Source organism: Mus musculus, chromosome 1 (genome assembly GCF_000001635.26).
Source record: "Mus musculus strain C57BL/6J chromosome 1, GRCm38.p6 C57BL/6J".
Classification (NCBI taxonomy): domain Eukaryota; kingdom Metazoa; phylum Chordata; class Mammalia; order Rodentia; family Muridae; genus Mus; species Mus musculus.
The window spans coordinates 32,635,321-32,654,589 of NC_000067.6; the positions used below are offsets into that span (position 1 = coordinate 32,635,321).

Genomic DNA, 19,269 nt, shown 5'->3' on the forward strand with positions numbered 1-19,269 from the left:
CAAGCCAAAGATAATGAACTAAATTGGGAGTAGAGGATAAAATAGTGCCTTGTAAGAGGATTTTAGTTGAAGAAATGTCTGAGTGGTGTTAGATCCGGAAACAGTGGCTCACAGAAATCTATTTCTCTACTGCTTGATATGCAACACTCTGAAAATACCCATTTTATGTAATGACGATCATTGCCAAGCTGATAATAATTCTACACTGGATGCCTTACATAGATCATCTGTCTTGATCCTTAATCTATAAGCAGAACAAATATGTCACTTACCTCATGAATAATCATCCTATATTTCATCCTATGAACACTGATTACCATCAAATGAAACTTAGGGAGGCATGTAGAGCTATTTAATGTCTCAGAATATTTCAACCTGATATCCTCCTTGGCACTTCAACCTTTATGAATATTAAAAAACCAAGCCATGTGGCTATACTTTCATTGGTGGGAGGATCTTTCACTAAAAGCAGTCGAGCACATGATATATTGTGGACACTTTCCAGAGTTATCAGAGGTTATGCCCTTAATACTTGAGGGTTATAAAATTATTACCAATAAAAGTGAACACTGGAGTACAAAGAGATTAAATGATTTTTCCAAAATGACATATTCATAAAAACATATAAGGAAATCAATCAACATTTGTGTTGAAATTTTCCTTTAGGCCAGTGTGTTAAAAACAATAGATGATTGTGGGAACTAAAGGGGTATAGAGGAAGGAAGGGGAAGGGAGAATAGCCCATGTCCGATCAGAGTTCCTCCTATGCTCTGGGCAGATGGACGTGGGAGGCCTGCCAGACACTTTCCACTAAGCCCCGGGTGGGCATCTAAGCCACTGACCCCACTCAATGAGGGGTGGGCAAGGGGAAGCCCCTGGAACCAGGGGGCCCTGGGGCAACACCCTGTAGCCCCAGGGTTATGGGGGAGAGGGCATAGAGAGAGAGAGGTTCCCACGCAGTCTAGAGTAAGCACAGCGGGCCTTGATGAACAGAGACAGTCTATGGTTTTAGAGCTTTATTATAGAAAGGCAGAGGGAAAGGAGAGAAGGTGGAAAGAGAGAGAAAGGGAGAGAGAGAAGCCACGTGGCCAAGAGGAGAGATGGAGAAAAGGAGAGACAGAAGAAAGGCTAGAGAGTAAGAGGGAGAGAGAGAGATTGAAAGGAGAGGAGAGAAGAGTTTAAGGGGAGTAAGAGGAGTAAGAGCAAGAGAGCAAGAGAGTGAGGAGGGGCCAAATAGCCCTTCTTATGGTATGCTGTTATCTTTACTGTTGCTAGGTAACTGGGGAGGATTCTAGCTTGAAGGTTAAAAGCTTGGGACATTGCCTACCCTAACCATGCTTCTCTTGTGGGGGCTGTAGGGGGCAGTAACTTAGACAGGAGCCAGAGTTCCAAGAGACATGAGAGAACTTTTTCTATCCGGTGTAGGTGAATTATCACCACCAGGTCCCAGGGTTCAGCATCTCAGCTTGACTGAGACCAGACTGTGTATAGCCCAATGCCCCACAAATGGTTAATACATTTTTAAATGTTGACTTCCAACACATAAGTCGCTGTTCACTACCCATTATTTCTCACAATTTGAGAGGGAGATTCACTATCACATTCTCAACACAAATGACACCAAACAAAAAAACAAAACAAAACAAAACAAAACAAAACAAAAATAAAAACAAAATCCAACTAGAGTAGCTTCTTGTTGTCTACAGCCCTATCTTATATCATGTAGTGTATTCTATTGATTCTCTGGTTACATTTAGACTTCTTATCACACAAAGACAGATTCTTAAACATTTGTTCCATTTCTTACCCCAGACCAAATATTGGGTGGCTACTCTACCTACTGACTCCCTGGATACTTTGGGGCAACAGTAGAAGCCACACAGTCTCTTGTCTGAGTTTTGGCTCCCTTGTTCCTTCTGACCTGGGCAATGCCTACCAACTCTGAAGGTTTTAGTATTCCGCAAGTAAAAAATTATGGAAAGAATATTTCACACTTGTTTAATTGATTTTCTGCTGTACTGTAACTCCCATCAGGATATTTTCATTCCTTTTTATTATGATATTTGTACAAAATAGACAACATATCTATACACATAGCTGCCAGGCTTTTATTACGTTATTATTGTAACTTTGTGGTCATTATGTCATTACTTTAAATGGCTGGGGACAGTGAAATTGAAAGACTACTTTAGGAGATGAGTGTGCAGGGACAGTGATGGCTTCACAAGGAAAATACAAGGAATAGACACAGGAAATCATTGCTTAAAAACCTGGTAGCAAGTAAGTCTTGATCTAGTAAAGGTTTGCACAGTTTGATGCTGTACTGAAGAAATTCATTTTTAATACAGGAAATAATAGAAGATTGCCCCAATTTGAGAACACATGGGAATACCCATCAGAATCAGGAGGTAACACAAGACTAATAAAGTGTTCGATAGAGTCTCCATGCCAGTAATGGTCTATTATCATTAAGAATGCTACTGAAGTACACATGTAGACCTACATGCTTTACTCATTGATATTTACAGCTTTGTAGACAGAGATTTTCTCTGAGCTGATGAGATTTAGCAGAAGGCCTTGAACATCATATATGCAAACATGGAAATAAAGAAAATATCCAGTTGGTAATTTGGGGATGGATGCTAGGATGAAAATGCACCTGGGCATGACATTTTTTACTTCACGACTTCTCTTGAGACAAGAAAGCAAGAGTGCAGAGTAAGCACAGGAAAATAGTTGAGAATGATTTCTTAAATGCTAAGTGTAGTTACATCAGTATTACATAGCTTCAGAGGTGATGTTCGCATTATTGCATTATTTTTAACATGTTAATTTGCCTAAATATAGCAATCACTTTTCTCTTTATATGAGCCAAAGTACCATACTTGATTTCTTAAATATAGAAAAGAAAAATGGGATTAAAATAATCATAAAAAATATGGTATTTATACTTTTATTTGTTATTCCTGAAAACTGTTCTATCATTATGTCTCTTTCATTTATTCTGTTCTTGAAGTCAGTTAAAGAGGACCAATGAATTCTGTATAAACACAGGCTGATTATTTAATTCTCAATTCTGTATCATTCTACCTCATATTTTATAAAATATAAGGAAAAAGGTTTCTTGGCACTGTTGGATTATAGAATTGTTAATTAAAATTAGGGCATTATTAGTGATTGAGAGCTTAGTTATTATCGTGGCCATACTGGATATAATTTTTCTAAGAGCTCGCACACATATAAAACCTGAATTTTCTTATGATTTAATCAAACAATATATAGTTTTTAGCATCTTATATTAAAATGCCTTTAATATTAGCAAATATTAGAAAAATAAATGGGAAATAATTGGAGTATAAGAGATAGGATCCCTAACAGAATAGTTAGTTATAAAGTTTAATGTTAAAATCATTTACATCAAAAAGGAAATAAGTAACTTGGATTTTGTTGTTGCTGTTGTTGTATGTTTGTGTGTGTGTGTGTGTGTGTGTGTTTACACTACTGCTCCATTGCTCTCAGTGCAAGCAGATGTCTTTTCAATATCCCATCTCTTCCAGAAAAAAATAAGCTTCAGTATTCCTGATACTGAAATACAATGATTTTCTCCTCCTTAGCTTCTTTTAATCTATTATTTATTCATCCATTCAACAAATATTAACATATATTAATGCCACCAGGGCATTCTCTTATTGTCAGCTTTGATAAGTGAGGTACGGGTTTAAATTGCATAGCGGAGTACCCCACATTTGTGTGGGAGGCTCTGAGAAAAGCTTGCTGGTTTGCTGCAATACTAGCAGGAGATGATGGGTGCCTGCGAGTCTACCTCTCCTCACAAGGACCCAGATTGTTGGGTGACTATTGCTAACATGACTTGTCCAAAGTGGGATGAATCACTGAGATTTCCAGCCAGTTTCAGGAGAGGCCAACAGACATAGAAGAAAGAGAATTTACTTTCACATAAATTGTAATGAATTTGGAGTACTACTCTGCACGTCATAGAAGGCATCCGGGAACGCTGAGCCAGGCAGTGTCGTAGGAAGGAAAGTACTGCCTATTTCAGGGAGATAACCAGAAGTATTCTATTATTAGGTCCTCTCTCTAGTCATCAAATGAAAGTGACTTTTCTTCTTTCTGTTATGAAAAAAAATACATTTTTCCCAAGGTAGAATATCTCAGCTTCTAATTACTGGAACTAGCTCAAAACCCAGGATCTCTGAAATGTACACATCTCCCTGACCAGTTAGGTGTGGATGTGATTGTGTAAGGTCTGGTACCTTGTAAAATTATCAGCACACGATTCTTCCTACCTCTCACCATATGAAACACCCAGTATAAAGTGCCGAGAAAGGAACATACTCACTGTTCTAAAAGCTATGATTGTGAAAAAAGGGAGACAGGGAAGACTCAGCGACCATAACAGTTGTGAAATCCAGCCAAGTGGAGATATGAGAGAGGTGAAATACATTTCTGATTAGTGCATCTGTAGTGTTTGATTCTCGTTTCTGGGAGTCATGGCAGCTCTCTAAGAAGGTTCCCTGGCATCCTCCTGGGGAAAGGATGTATCTGTGTGCAGATCTGAAGGGAATACTTCAACAGTTGTCCTTTTTGGAGACTTTGCAATTTGTATATTTTCCATCCTACCAGAGCATATCAGAGGTGCAAGGATTGTTGTGGAAATCATCAGTGTTGGAGAACCTAATGGAAAAGTGTGAGGGCACCTTAAAGCAGTATTAACTATGTCTTGCTGTTGAAATATAGAAAACGCTACTTCTCAATAAAGCCTACATTTCCAAACCCTCTATCAATTAAAATTCTATAACTAGCACAAACCAGATAGAGTCATTGTCTTTCAGCCAAATGTTCTTCACCCTCCTTCATTCATTTTTTTTTCCAAACAATATTTAAAAGGTTCATTTTTCTTCACAAACAGCGAGGTAAGCAATAGTGTGAGGCAAAGTCTTGTGATTAGAAGCACCTCTGACTGAGGTGCTGCCCATGGCACGGTCTGTCGCACGTGTGATATTGTTATTACTCATGGAGCCAGTGCTTGATCATCACTAAAAAGGGAGAGGAGCACAAATACAAGAAGAGGAGCTTTTCTGCACCCACTCTGCATGTGTCTTGGCTTCTTCATTTTGTCACAAAAGTACATATATCTGGATATACTCATTACTTAAGAACTCTTTGTCAGCCAGGCGTGGTGGCACACGCCTTTGATCCCAGCACTTGGGAGACGGAGGCAGGCGAATTTCTGAGTTCAAGGCCAGCCTGGTCTACAGAGTGAGTTCCAGGACAGCCAGGGCTATACAGAGAAACTCTGTGTCAAAACAAACAAACAAACAAAAAATACTCTTTGTCAAAGTAAAGCTCTTCCTATGGAAATAATACTGAGAGCTATGCCCTACTAAGGCCATCATGACAGTTAGCCATCATTTTCTGTGTCTTTCCATTATGCATCTTATAATCTGAAAGAGAAAATTCCTTCTTGGTGTGATTATGTCTTTCATGAGAAACAATAATTGTGGCTTCTTTGTTATATTCTTACTCCCAGTTGCTTTTCTTTGTTCTCCATTGGCTTCCTCAATCCAAATCTTGATAAGAACCCAATAATATAACAGCAATGGCACAAGATAGTGTCCACAATACTGTCCGGAGACAGTGTACTCCTGGAAATAGAACCAGGTGTTTATTCAAAGACAAGCTCTTACCAATATCAGCATCCTCCCCTTCTAGTGTTGATCATTAAATCAATTTCTCTTGCCTGCAACACTGTGAGTCTCAGAAACTTAACACAATGGCTGTCAGAAATTTGTGGAATCTGTATGAGGACATGAATGCAGGTGTCTGCAGACTCTAAAAAAGAACACCAAATGACCTGAAGTTCTAGTTATAAGTGGTTATGAGCCAACTGACTTAGATGCTGAGAGCATAACTTCTGTAAGAAGACACTGATTCTGAACTGCTGAGTCATCAGCTGAGCCCAAGTTTGCATCATCTCTATTAAGATCTATGTATGAGAGAAGATACAAATGTTCAGTTACCAGTCGGTGCCATTAACCTTCTATGATAGAAAGATGGGGAGATTCAGCATTATTTTACAAGCTTCTGTGTAAATATTGAAAACAGTAAAGGTGTGCTAAGTATTTTTATCTTTTTGTAGCTCCTTTTGCTAAAATTACAGTTCACTATAAATTGCATCTTGGGAAAATAAATACAATCAAATGTCTCTATGTCTCTCATTACTTTCTGAAGTATATATAGATTTTCTTTCTTTCTGTAGTATATATAGATTTTCTTTCTTTCTGCGCCTTTTTTTCAATGAAATCTTAGATACTTGATCTGTTTATATCTAGAGGACTCTAGAAGAATAAGACCAACATTCACAAAGCACATCATCTGAGTTCCTTCTGCATTGTCTTTTCCCCTAATATTTGACACCTATACCAATTCTCAGATTTTATTTTCCATTTGATATTTGGTATGAGATCACTTTCTCATCATCGTATTTTCTACCTAAAGGAATTTGGGGCTAGGAGTGGAACTCAGTGATGGCATGCTTGTTTAGTAGGTTCAAGCTCCAATGTTGCCAATACAAGGAATTAGTAATACTAAGATATTTAACTAATTAATATGCAAGTAGATGACAGTGGATTATAGCTAATTTAATCCAGTGAACTTCTTAGGCAAACTATGATATTCGTAATTAAGGTATAGACTTTTCTGTCTTACTATAGAGCCTATATCAATAATGAAATGTAAGAATTATGAAAATAATAACTCCTAATTCTTGTCTATTATTCTTAAAATGTCCATGTTGCATTATGCCCATGTCCATAATTACCCTCCTATAGACAATGGACTCCTGTATGTCATAAATCTGGAGAAGCTGTCATATGCCAGCCAGTGCTATAGAAAGTCAGTCTGGGACACTGATTGTAAATCAGGGAGTAGCAAACATGCAAACCTAGAAGCCTAAGCATAAGTGGAAAGTAGCTACTAAGAAATGGTCATTATGTTATATGAAAACAGGCTGTGATTGGCAAATGCCAAGAGGAACAAACAGGGCACACGTGACTGGATGTAGTCAGAATGGCCAGGAGAACCGTTTGCAAGTGGTGTCAGTCATTTACAAACATGGAAAGAAATAGTAAAACTGAACATTTAGGGAAAGCGTTTTCTACATAACGGATCAGCAACTGTGAAGACACTGGACAGTAGTAGTATGTCTCCATAATTTGAGAACTTTCTTTGGCATGGTGTGCCCTAAATTGAATAAAGAAGGAGGAAGTGAAAGAATACAGCCTGATAACAAACATTTGTAACTGTTTTGCCTTTTCCCCACTAAAGGACATTGGGAAGACATCTGTGGATTTTTAGTAGAGAGCACAGATGATTTAACATATCTATAAAAATGGCTGCTATATAGAAAAATAGAAAGACAAAAGCAAGCGGAGCATAAAAAGCAGTTAGTGGAAGGTTGAATCATTTGGGAGAGAAATGGCAAACTCTTTTGCTACAGCTGCAGCTGTGGAAATGTTGGGGCATGTTCAGTTTGTGAACAGATTTTCAAGTAGAAATGAAGGAACTTGCCATTCAGGTTGAACATCACACATGAGATAAGAAAGAGAAGCCCACATATTACCACTTGAGTGGCACTAACATACTTCCAGTAATAGGATAGAAGAATGTGAACCAAACAGGTATGAGGTGGGAAAAAAAAAAACATTTTCACTTTTGAATTTGTAAAAGTGCATTTTGACAAGCAAATAGGAATGGACACTAGACCATCACACATTTGAGAGCAGAGGCAAAGTGCCAAAGGTGGAGACATATTTTAGAAGTCCTAAGAATAAAGTGGGTGTTTAAACACAGCCATCAATGAGCTTGTTCTTGGAATTAGGACAGAAAAGAGAACATTTCTAATAAATGGATGAGAGTAGGTGGTCAGGAAATGAAAAGCTTACTTAATACAGAAAAATAAGAATTCTTTTAGTGGAGTGATGGCAATAGCAGCCTAATGTCATCAAAAGGAAGCTGAGAAGTATGCTGTGAAAGGTCACAGGGAGAAAGCTAATCACAGGAAAGGATGGATGCTAACTAAAATCAGGCCTGTGACAGGAAAATAGCAGTACAGTAGGACCAAGCAGGAAAGGACTGTGAGTGAGGGAGACACTGTGAGCCTTTAAACAGAAACAGAACCCAGTGCCATTTTCGTAGTTATTGAATGTGGAAATACTGAGGGAAAGTAAATAGGTTAAATAGTTGACAAGTCTATCACCAGAAAGAGAAGATACATATTTTTAAACTTGTCAGTAAAGACCACATAAGTCAGATCACCAATGTGTATAGCAGCCTTGTCTTAAAAATAGACTCTACATTTTTTTCTATCATCAACTTTTGAATTCTAAGGCCCATGTTTGAACAGAAATTTAATGTGTCAAATAGGAATGTGGAGGTGAAGACCAACTTAAATATTCCATAAATAAATACGTAAATAATAGATCGATGATACATAGATAGATAGATAGATAGATAGATAGATAGATACATAGATACATAGATACATAGATACATAGATACATAGATACATAGATACATAGATACATAGATACATAGATGATGGTGTTACAATCATAGTACTTTTACCAATAACCTCCATTTTAATCACTGAGTATTTCTTTAAGATTGTGTTTTGTTGCTGAAGGTTCTGTGAAGTTCTGGGTTGATTCTCCCGCTTACAGAACCACTGATTCCTGTCTAAATCTGTTGCAGTGTGCCTGAATACTATGACTACGGTCATGGAGTAAACGAGGATGCCTACGACAGCTACGGTAAGACCGCTTCCTTTCTATGGTCAAGAGATCAGAGCACCCATCTGTCTCTGACAACTCAGAAATTATTTCTATATCCACCGCACTGCCCCATTTTCACAGAAGTGTCTGCCACATTGATTTATGTAATTCTACAGTATGATTTGACTTACAGAACCAGTGCAGAAAATTGGACAGATCAATTTCGATCAAAATTTCAAAAGAAATTAATCACAATCATAGATCATTTCCACAGCATTGGTGAGCAGTCAGTAGTGGCGCCATGTTTCAGCATGCCCATTGTCCAGTCTTTAGTGTAACCTCGATTTTGTGTCTTTCCTTTTGTAACAAAGATATCAGTATAATCTACATTTAAAGTATATTTGGACTTGAAAGTTCATAAATATTTTTATTATGAAATGATTTTCAAATTATTTATCCGTCATATGTATCTCTTAAAATCCCTAATAACATTTTCTTGTATGTATTAAGAAACAGTCAATAAAATATTAGTCTGTAAAGTTGATTTCAAAATGTATTATGGAATCGAGTATCACTAAAGTTAATCATAATTTTATTTCACAAATACTTGCTGACTTCTTGTGATCTATCAGGATACTATATTGTGATGGGTCATGTCTGATTCTACAAAATTTTTATTTAGCAAGTTTGCCTTGAAAATGACATTTAGAAATTTATATTCTTGGGTTGGGTTAAAATTATAACAAGAATCCTTCTTCCTCTGATGGAGAATGAAGAAAACAATGAGTTTGAAATGTCGTATCATGAAAGTGTAATGCTATGTCAGGATGTAGAAAGACAGGTACAAATGGTTGTGGAGTAGGGGGAGGAAGGCACAGAAGACCAGCCAGATGGGGGAAGGAAAGCACAGATCTTCAGGTAGGCAAGTAGAGGAAGGAAAGCACAGATGACCAGGTGTGGGAAGGAAAGCATAGATGGTCAGGTGGAGGAAAGAAAGCACAGATCATCAGGTAGGAGAGGGACAGATGGTCATGTGTGGGAAGGAAAGCACAGATGGTCAGGTGGGGGAGAGGACAGATGGCCAGATGGAAGAAAGAAGGCACAGATGGTCAGGTGGGGGAGAGGACAGATGGCCAGATGGGAGAAGGAAAGCACATATGGTCAGGTGGGGGAGAGGACAGATGGCCAGATGGGAGAAAGAAGGCACAGATGTTCAGGTGAGGGAAGGAAAACGAAAGATTACAAAGGATGGAGTAATGCTTAGAAACAATCATTATTTAGTAATGCAATGCCATATCCAGCAAGAGAACATAACACTATGACCAATGCAAAGCAAGACTTGATACCCTCCATCTAAATTCTTACACATTTATTCATTTTATGTGAACATATTGAGCAATTTATGACAAAGGAGAAGTAAGTATGAAAGTATAGCTCTGAGACTCCTTTTCTGTTTTTGTACTTTGTCAATAGTTGGAACTTGACTCAGTGCTTCTACCACATAAGGGTACTTACCATGACTCAGGACTAAGCAAATCCTAAGGAAGTCTAGATCTAATGTGAATGACCCTGATTAGAAAGTATGGGATCTGGGTGTAAAGGTTACATTAGAGGACTTGAATACAGGTCTGAGTAAGTGGGATGCACAGGAGAAGTGGAGAAGAAAAAAGTTATAGACATATCTTCCATAGTCTCCATCAGCGTCCTCTGAGAACATTCTCAGACATCACCTGCATTTTAGAGATGAAGAACTAAGGCTGTAGCATTAAGTAATTTTCCTTCATTGAACAATTAACAAAAAATAGAATCTGAAAGTACCAGACTGATGTTCTCTCCCCAGAAATGCGAGCAATGATTCTGGAAACAACAAGAGAATCTAGCAATTTTAATTCTGGCAAGGTCACCACTACCCACTTAGGTTGAGGTAGAAGGCTAAACACCTCAAGGTATCTACAGTTCCCTAGGTTCAACAAAATATAACTATACTAATCTTCTTCCAAGCCTGTCTCTACTTGTACAAGTAACATGTCTTCTCTATTTTTTTTTTTTACTGAAGATGATCAATGAATAAAACATAAACTTAGTTTTTCTGCTTTTATTGTGGAGAATGCTACAGTGTAGCTATCTTTGGTCAATCTGTATCCAGGATAATCTGACACCTCCATCATTTTTCTTAAGTTTAACCCAAGTGAGATCAAATTCATGTAGCTAATGTGCATCAGAGCCAAGATCATTGCCCCATCTGTCCTGGCCTCTGTGGTGGTTTGGATGAGAATGGCTGCAATAGGCTCCCGTATTTGAATAATTTGTCCCTATTTAATAAGACATGTTTGGGAAGAATTAGGAGTAATAGCCTTGTTGGAGGAGGTATGACACTGAGGGTAGGCTTTGAGGTTTCAAAAACTGATGCTATTGTTATTCCCAGTGTGCTCCTGTATGTTCTCTCTCCTCCCCCCCCCCCTCTCTCTCTCTCTCTCTCTCACACACACACACACACACACACTTGCTTACCAAGACATGGCTCTTAGCTCTTCCTACCTCCATGCCTTTGCCCCTCCATCATGGACTTTAATCCTCTGAATCTATAAGTCCAAATTAAACACTTTTTTCTAAGTTGCCTTTGTCATGGTTTCTTATCACAGCAATAAAAGTAAGTTACTATGACAACCCCTGAGATCCATCTCCTCTGTCTGCCCCCCAAAATGTTGACAATGACATTGCCAAGGTAACCTGTCATTGGAAAGGTCTCAAGACAACAGCATCAAAGATGACATCAGCAGGGGTTGAGGAAGCCCAGCTAGTTTAAAGGCAACAAGAGAGTATACTTTGCACATAGGTACTGGTAGGTGCGAGCTTTGTGATGATTTACAAAGTATACTGTTTTTCTATTGCTCCCATTGTTTCCTGCTCAGAAATAGATGGATGCATACATATTGTACCAGATTACAATCTTTATGAGTTTAGAGCCTAGAACTTAAGAAAACAAGTATTCTGGATTGGTATAGTGTTGTACAAAGTTAGACAACATTATTCATTTAAAAATGTTTAAGTGAGTTAATCCATGTATGGGAAGTGTTATTCCAGTATGGGAAGACTACAAATCTCCTGATACTTTTTTCTAATGAGGAGGTATATTATTATTCATAAAATGTCTTTAGATTTTCAGTATAGTCATTATATTTTACACTTGATATGCCAGTTTGAGGAAAATAGCTCCCGTGTTTACTTTATGGAATCGCATGCACTGGACTCAGTGCTGCATTCAGAAAGATGCAGCAGGATGGGTTATGAAGAGATGAAATATTACTTTCTAAAAAAAATTGTTCAATCAAATCAGGGAATTGACCAATAAAATGAACAGACAGTTCTCATAAGGAATAAAAATGGCCAATAAACAATTGAAAAAAAATAACCAACATCTTTAGCCATCAGAAAGATGGAAATTTAATATACTTTAAAATTCTATCCCACCCATCAGAAGGATAACATCAAGAAAAAAATGACAACAGGTGTATGTGGGAAAAGAGAAACATTTATTCATCGCTGGTGGTAGCATTAAATTATAGAGCCATTATTAAAATAATAAAGAGGTTTCTTAGAAAAATGCAAATAGAATCACTACATGGCTTATGTCTTATCACTCTGGACTATATACCCAAAGGTCTATTGATTACAGAGACATTTGAACTTCAGTATTATTGCTGCTAGACTCACAGCAGCTAAGAACAAAAGGCAGGATGGCCATCACAGAACAATGAAAAATGTAGCAACTCTACATGGTAAAGTTTCATTGAGCTGAAAAGGAAAATGAAATCATGAATTTTGAGTACAACTGGAAATCATTATATAGAGTGAGATAAGCTAAACTCAGGACAGACACCACATATTTTCTGATGGGTTTGTATGTGTGTGTGTATGTGTGTGTGTGTGTGTGTCCATGAGAAGGGATCGTAAGTGGAGCATATACAAGGTGCAAAGATATTAATAGTATACATGTACATAAAGGAGAGGGGGAAACCATTGGGACCAGCAAGGTCATGAGAAAGGGACTAGAGACCAATAACAGACATGCTTGATGATGGCATATGAAACCTATTGCTTTGTATGTCACATTAAAGAGATAATCTAAACACAAAGGTTTTTCTTATTATGGTCTGTAAAAGTATTTTCTTCCACCCCTCTAACAGTAGCACTATACCATGATAAGTATAGACTTTACTGTCTTTCACACAAATTGTAATAATTAGCTATCATAGGTTCATTTGAAATTGTTATACTCTTTGCATAATCATAGAATAAAGTAAATTCACATCAATCATGTATTGTGAGAGTGAAGTTCTAAAGATTCTACTGCACTCATACTACACTCATGTTTAGGGGAAAACAAGACCTGCAAAAATAAGAAATACAGGGACTCAGCACTATAATTTCAGGGCTAATTAATATATATATATATATATATATATATATATATATATATCATGAAAATTCAGATTTTAGTATAAGATGTTATATACTGAATTATCAGGATTATGGATTATGTTGATAATTGTTGATAAGTGGTTCATTTTGTAACAACGAAGGAGCAAGATGGTAATAATCTTTGCTTATAACATGTGTATCTAGATAATTTTTTATTATTGAAAATAACTTTTTGATACAATGTGTTCTATCTAGACTTTTCCCCCCTCTTAAAAAATAAGAGCCGGGTGTGGTGGCGCACGCCTTTAATCCCAGCACTTGGGAAGCAGAGGCAGGCGGATTTCTGAGTTCGAAGCCAGCCTGGTCTACAAAGTGAGCTCCAGGACAGCCAGAGCAATAAAGAAAAACCCTGTCTTGAAAAAAAAAAAAAAGAAGCAACAACAAAAAAAATACGAAAAAATTACATGAAACACACAAAGACACAAGTAATTACTAAAACAAAAACACAAAGTAAGAAGACAGCATTTACAAACACAGGAGAAGGTTGACCCAAATGTCCATTCAAGTCAAACTGAATATACTCCCTGTACATTATAATCCATTGTATCCTCTAGTTAGTGAACTGTAGTCAGTCTAGTCAGGTAATATGTGTAAGCATGCAAGCACATGCTAACTAAATATTGACTGATTTACTCCATAATTTTTGTAAATGCAACATCTTGCTACATATCCAAGACTAGTTTCAAACTGGATTCACATAATTCTCCTGTTAAACTCCGAAGGCTCTGGAACTCCAAGTCTATGGATTCATTTTTTTACAGTCTATTTTGTGTAGCATCAGATATAAAGATTTTTTTCTCTTTGTGTCCCAGGTTTCATTGCTGAAGTAGGAAATATAAACTCTATATTTATAGGTAACATTAAATATTAAATGCTTTCCTTACAATACTGTAATACTAACATTATATATATAATATAACTATATATGTAGATATATAACTAAATATGTAGATTTATTGATTATAAAGATCATGTAACATATATTATCAGATTCATTTTTATTAAACTAAGATTTGTTACATTTTATACTGAATTGATTTTTCGAAAATGAATATTTGACTAATAAGAATTTAAAATCAGTTTCTGCAAATCTAAAATATTTTCTAATTAAATCAGAATTACTAAAATTACTTTGGATATGTCTGAATAGTTCATAATTCAATGGGGATGTGTTTTAATTACAGGGCTTAGCTATGCAATGCTTCACATAAGAAACACCCTCTTCATTCTCTCTGAGATTGGCAGCTATGAATGGACAGCAATATTATCTTCTCAGAGGAAAGAGCTGTTTATTAAAATGTATTTAATGTATGAACTGGAGAGCTAATTATGCATCCATTCATTAGTAGCATCGTAAATGACAGCTGTGTGGAACCAAGAAAGATAATATTAATACAGTCTTGAAATGAATGAAAGCATAAAGAAACTGGGTGCTATATTTCAATCCAGGGCACCCGAGTGCTGCACTTCAAGTCGATTGCAGAACAAGAACATCCTCATTTTGTGTTGAGGAGAGAGATGATTATTATCCCAGTGTGAAAATAAGCCTGCATTGATTAATCTGTGAAAACAGCTAAAGAAAATGAAGCCAACTAACATTCATGCCAGCCCTGAGATTGAAGAACAAAAGCCTTCTATATTTAACAGTCAATAGAGATACACATTTGAGAAATTGATTTTACAAAAGATGTGTTTTCTAAAATTACCAAGAATATAAAAGTCACTGAGAAATATAATCCATGCAAACAATTTGTTTGTCCTAGGACTTAATATTGAAATGTTTATGTGTTCCCGAGAATAATATCACAGTTATTTCATCTTAATATAAAATTTTAAAGTCTATTTTCAACTGAAAGATAGCCCACTGAAATTGTGTTCCCAAAGTATTTGAAGTTCTCATAAAATTGATTTTAGAATAAGCTAATTTGTCTTGTAATATTTGACAGATTGAAATTAAGTGGACATCTCTTACAAGTGGCCCTGATAGTACATGGATACCATTTCCCTTAGAGGTGACACAGTGCAAACAAGCAGGAGTCAGAGATGGCTCAGTGAGTTAATGTGCATGACACACAAGCCTGTCACCATGAGCTGGGACCTTCAGAATGCAAGTGAAAACTGGACACTGTAGCGATCACATAGTTCCCTGTGATCCCAGCATCCCTACTCCAGGATTGTGAGATGCAGACTTAAGGAAGGAGACTCTACTTACAGGCAAAGTAGGCTGACTTACTGAACCATGAAGAGACCCTATCTCAAACAAGATGAAGGACAAATGCCATAAGGCTGTTCTCAAATCTCTATAGGTTGCATACCCGAGGTGAGTGCATGCACACCCCCCCCACACACACACATATATGCACATGTACATAAACCAGAATCTCATTATTTCATTGCTTACTTGACAATTTTACATTATTAGTTATATTTAAGATCTCAATTTTTCTTTGAGTTATCCACCCTTAATAGAACAGCTTTAGGCAAACTAGGAAACTGCTTGTGCCTATGTGAAAGATTTTAAACTTTGATTGCCTTAGTATTCTGAGGAAAAAGAAACAATACAAACAGCTAATTTTCTCTCTTGATCAGTGTGTCAAAAACCTCTTGAGACAAGGAATCATAGTCAGGATAAGGTCAAAGCTCTTTGGGTACCACATGTGGCACTCGTAATCCCAGCGTTCATGAGTCTGAAGTAGGAGGGTCTCATGAGTTCAAGGCTATTTTAGGATACACAGTGAGATTCCCATGTAAGCTAAGTTTAAGAGTAGACAATAGTAGTGCTTATATGTCAGGGGCAACCAACAAGCAGAGGAACATGGGAACCCAATCCTTTAGAGCAGATCATGGAGTATAAAGCCTGGTTTTTTATTGTTTCTTCCTCCATTCACTAACTGCCATGTTGAGTGTCTTTCTGAGACCATACACTGCATTCTAATCAAAAATAGAGGTAGATGAAGGAAGCAGGCAACTAGAAGTTGAGTTTTCTTATCAGTGAAGGAAAGTAACCATGCCTACCCTCACTGAATTAAAGGAAAAGAATTATAACATTCCTTTATGTTACCACTTGATTCTGCCTTGTGTTACTTCTCATCAGGCCCTCCTGTGCTTTTTAAGTGTGTGGATGAATGTCTCAGCTTTTGGTAGAATTCAGACTTTGCCAGTAAAGAAAATATAGTGTAGGTTCAAGTGAGACAAGCTTCTATATTGTGTTCAGTTATCATTCAGTATTTCATTTTCTACATTCTGTGATGTTAACTCTTTTTTAAGTTGTCTTTTTGGCTCCATTTTTTATTGAGGTGAGATCTGAACTCTACAATAAAATCTTTAGGTCCTCTGTAATACAGGGGTGAATTAAGACAGACTCTTCTGTCACTGAGATAGAGAATTTGAACTATATAGTAAGTTTCCGTTAAATCTGAACTAAATGATAAGACTTGCTTAAAAACATCACACTACACCAGAAACAACAAAGGTAGAAAGCTGTTCCCCCCCAGCTCAGTCCCTGATCTACACTTCACTAATGACTTAGAAAATTTTTGCTTCTAGGAAAACTGTGAAGATGGCTTAGGATGCTATAAGACTGTATTTGATGCTCAGAAAGTGGCACCATAATAAATAACAAAAATGGCAAAAATTCAAATCTTATCATATACTTTGGAGATAGTCTGGAAACAACTAGGTATCCAATTGTGAGGAGTTTTGTATAAAATGTTTATAGCCTTGGGAAGTCTTACTTAGCCACACAGCCATGCTATTGTGAGTCATATTCCTAGCACACTAAGCAGAATTTGACAAGGGAGATCAGTTTGTGTTTCGTGCTGGCTTAGTGTCTTCAGGATGGGGAAAACCTAAGAAGCATTTAAAGGAGGAAAGGTCCATTTGAGCTTCTGGGTTGAGGAAGATCATGGCAGAAGTAGGTGGTAGAGTGAATGGAGACAGAGGGACAGATGGAAAATCATAAAAGGGGAGATGGGTGGATTTATCTCTCTCAGGGTGCCCTCACTAACTTATTTCCAACAGCGCATTCATCAATGGCTGCATTTGTGGGCTAGTCTGGAGATGAGTTAAAAGCTCTGGAACCAAGCAAGTTGCAGACGCCCTTTTACTTGCAAGCAAGCGTCTATCAACATTGCACTGGGAAGGGCACTTCATATCCAAGCCACAACCCTCACATTAGTTATGAATTTTGCATGTTGATCTGCAACATGACACAAATGAGGAGTGTGAGTAGCCATTCTTTATGGTGGGCTTAAACTGCTTTTCTCTTCTGAGATTCTTTTTTTATTGATCATTTTATTTGTTTACATTTCAAATGTTATCTCCCTTCCTGGTTTCCCCTCCACACCCCCCTATCCCATACCTCCCTCTCCCCTCCTCTTTGCCTCTGTGAGGGTACTCCTTCAACCAATAGCCCACTCCTGCCTTATCACTCTTGCATCCACCTACAAAGAGGTATAAAGTCTGCACAGGACCAAGGGTCTCCCCTCCCACTGATGTCATAGAAGGACATCCTCTACTACACATGTATCTGGAGCCATGGGTCCCTCCATGTATACTCTTCAGTTGGTGGTTTAGTCTCTGGCAGCTCTGGTGTTCCAGATAGTTGATACTGTTGTTCTTCCTATGGGGTTGCAATCCCCTTTGGTTCCTTCAGTCCTTCCCCTAGCTCTTCCATTGGGGTCCCCATGCTCAGTCCAATGGTTGGTTGCCAGAATCTTCATCTGTGTTGTTCAAGCTCTGGCACAGACTCTCAGAGTACAGCCATAACAGGCTCTGTTAGTAAGCATTTCTTGACATCAGCAAGTGTCAGGGTTTGGTGTCTGCAAATGGGATGGTTCCCTAGGTGGGTCAGTTTCTGGGTGTCCTTCCTTTCAGTCTCTATTCCAGTTTTTGTCCCTGTCTTTCTTCTTAGATTCTTTTGTGAGTTTCAGAAATGAATAGCTATGTGGACAATGACCAATGAATGAACACATTAGTTTAGCCCTCGTGATAAAATGTCTTCATGATATCTTTTTTTTGAACTGGTTCAAAATGAATGTGATATTTGAAGTCTCCCTCTTAAAACCCAAATACTAAAATGTTACTCTTCCATTTAACTTTAATAACACCAGGTTTTTAAAAAGCGGTTGCTAGTCCCTGTGTTTCATGATCACCAAGGACCTAAATGTTTAAAATATCTGAGACTTTTTTTTACAACTTTAAAAATTGCCTAGATTTTTTTTCCACCATGAGTGCTCCCCAACGTATCTACTTTCACTACAAAAATGCAAGCACATTACAATCTGCATGAGTCTTAATGGGCCTGAGTCTGCTGAGCAGACCCTTTGAGATGGATAAAGTGCAGGTCATTTGAGTAACATTCAGAGCACAGGAGGAGTAACCTGGATGACTTATACGCTAAAGGAGGTAAAATTCTCCTCAAGGAAACTGACTCTCATGTGATTGACATGATTCCCCCAGGCATTCTGGGAAGCCCAAGTTATGAGGTAATACGTTACTCACTCACAACAATAAAAGGAATAACTTTAAAAAGAAATATAAGTATATACATACACAAATCAAATTGTTAGCAGTGTCTATGCTTGTTTTATTCTGCATAAGTGATTTCAAAACTCCTCCCTTGTTTAATAACATCATTGACTTACTTTACATTTATGTTGTTTTACTATGTGTTTGCCACTGTACAAAGTTCCTTCCCTAACAGAACTTTAAAGCCACTATAGAAATAAGCTCAAATTATATAAGACAATTAATACAGAAAAGTCTTTAGAGAAAGAATAATCTGAGATAGGTTAAATATGACCTGAGTTCATTATGGATGTCTAGATTTGCTCAGAAAACCTTTTCTTCTTCTAGATGATCATTAGAGTCCAGTCTAACTTCAGATATACACGGTGAAAGTTAGTGGCTCCCTCCTCACTTCTCTGAACATTCTCCTAAAAGACAAGTTAAGAAGGTGCTACGATCCATGAAACATGCTTTTCTCAGAGTTTTC

General features: G+C 37.4%; 1 protein-coding gene across 4 annotated transcripts in view; it reads left to right on the top strand.

Moving 5' to 3' along the window:
* Khdrbs2 (KH domain containing, RNA binding, signal transduction associated 2) overlaps positions 1–19,269 on the top strand; it is a 532,623-nt gene that overhangs the window by 462,719 nt on the left and 50,635 nt on the right. For all 4 annotated transcript variants that reach the window (XR_001783140.2, XR_001783141.2, XR_373242.4 and 1 more), the window contains exon 8: positions 8,773–8,831. Coding sequence is in view for 1 of the 4 variants with exons in the window: in NM_133235.3 (NP_573498.1) it covers positions 8,773–8,831 (59 nt within the window). In the remaining 3 variants the exon portion in view is untranslated. The remainder of the gene's footprint in view (positions 1–8,772; positions 8,832–19,269) is intronic.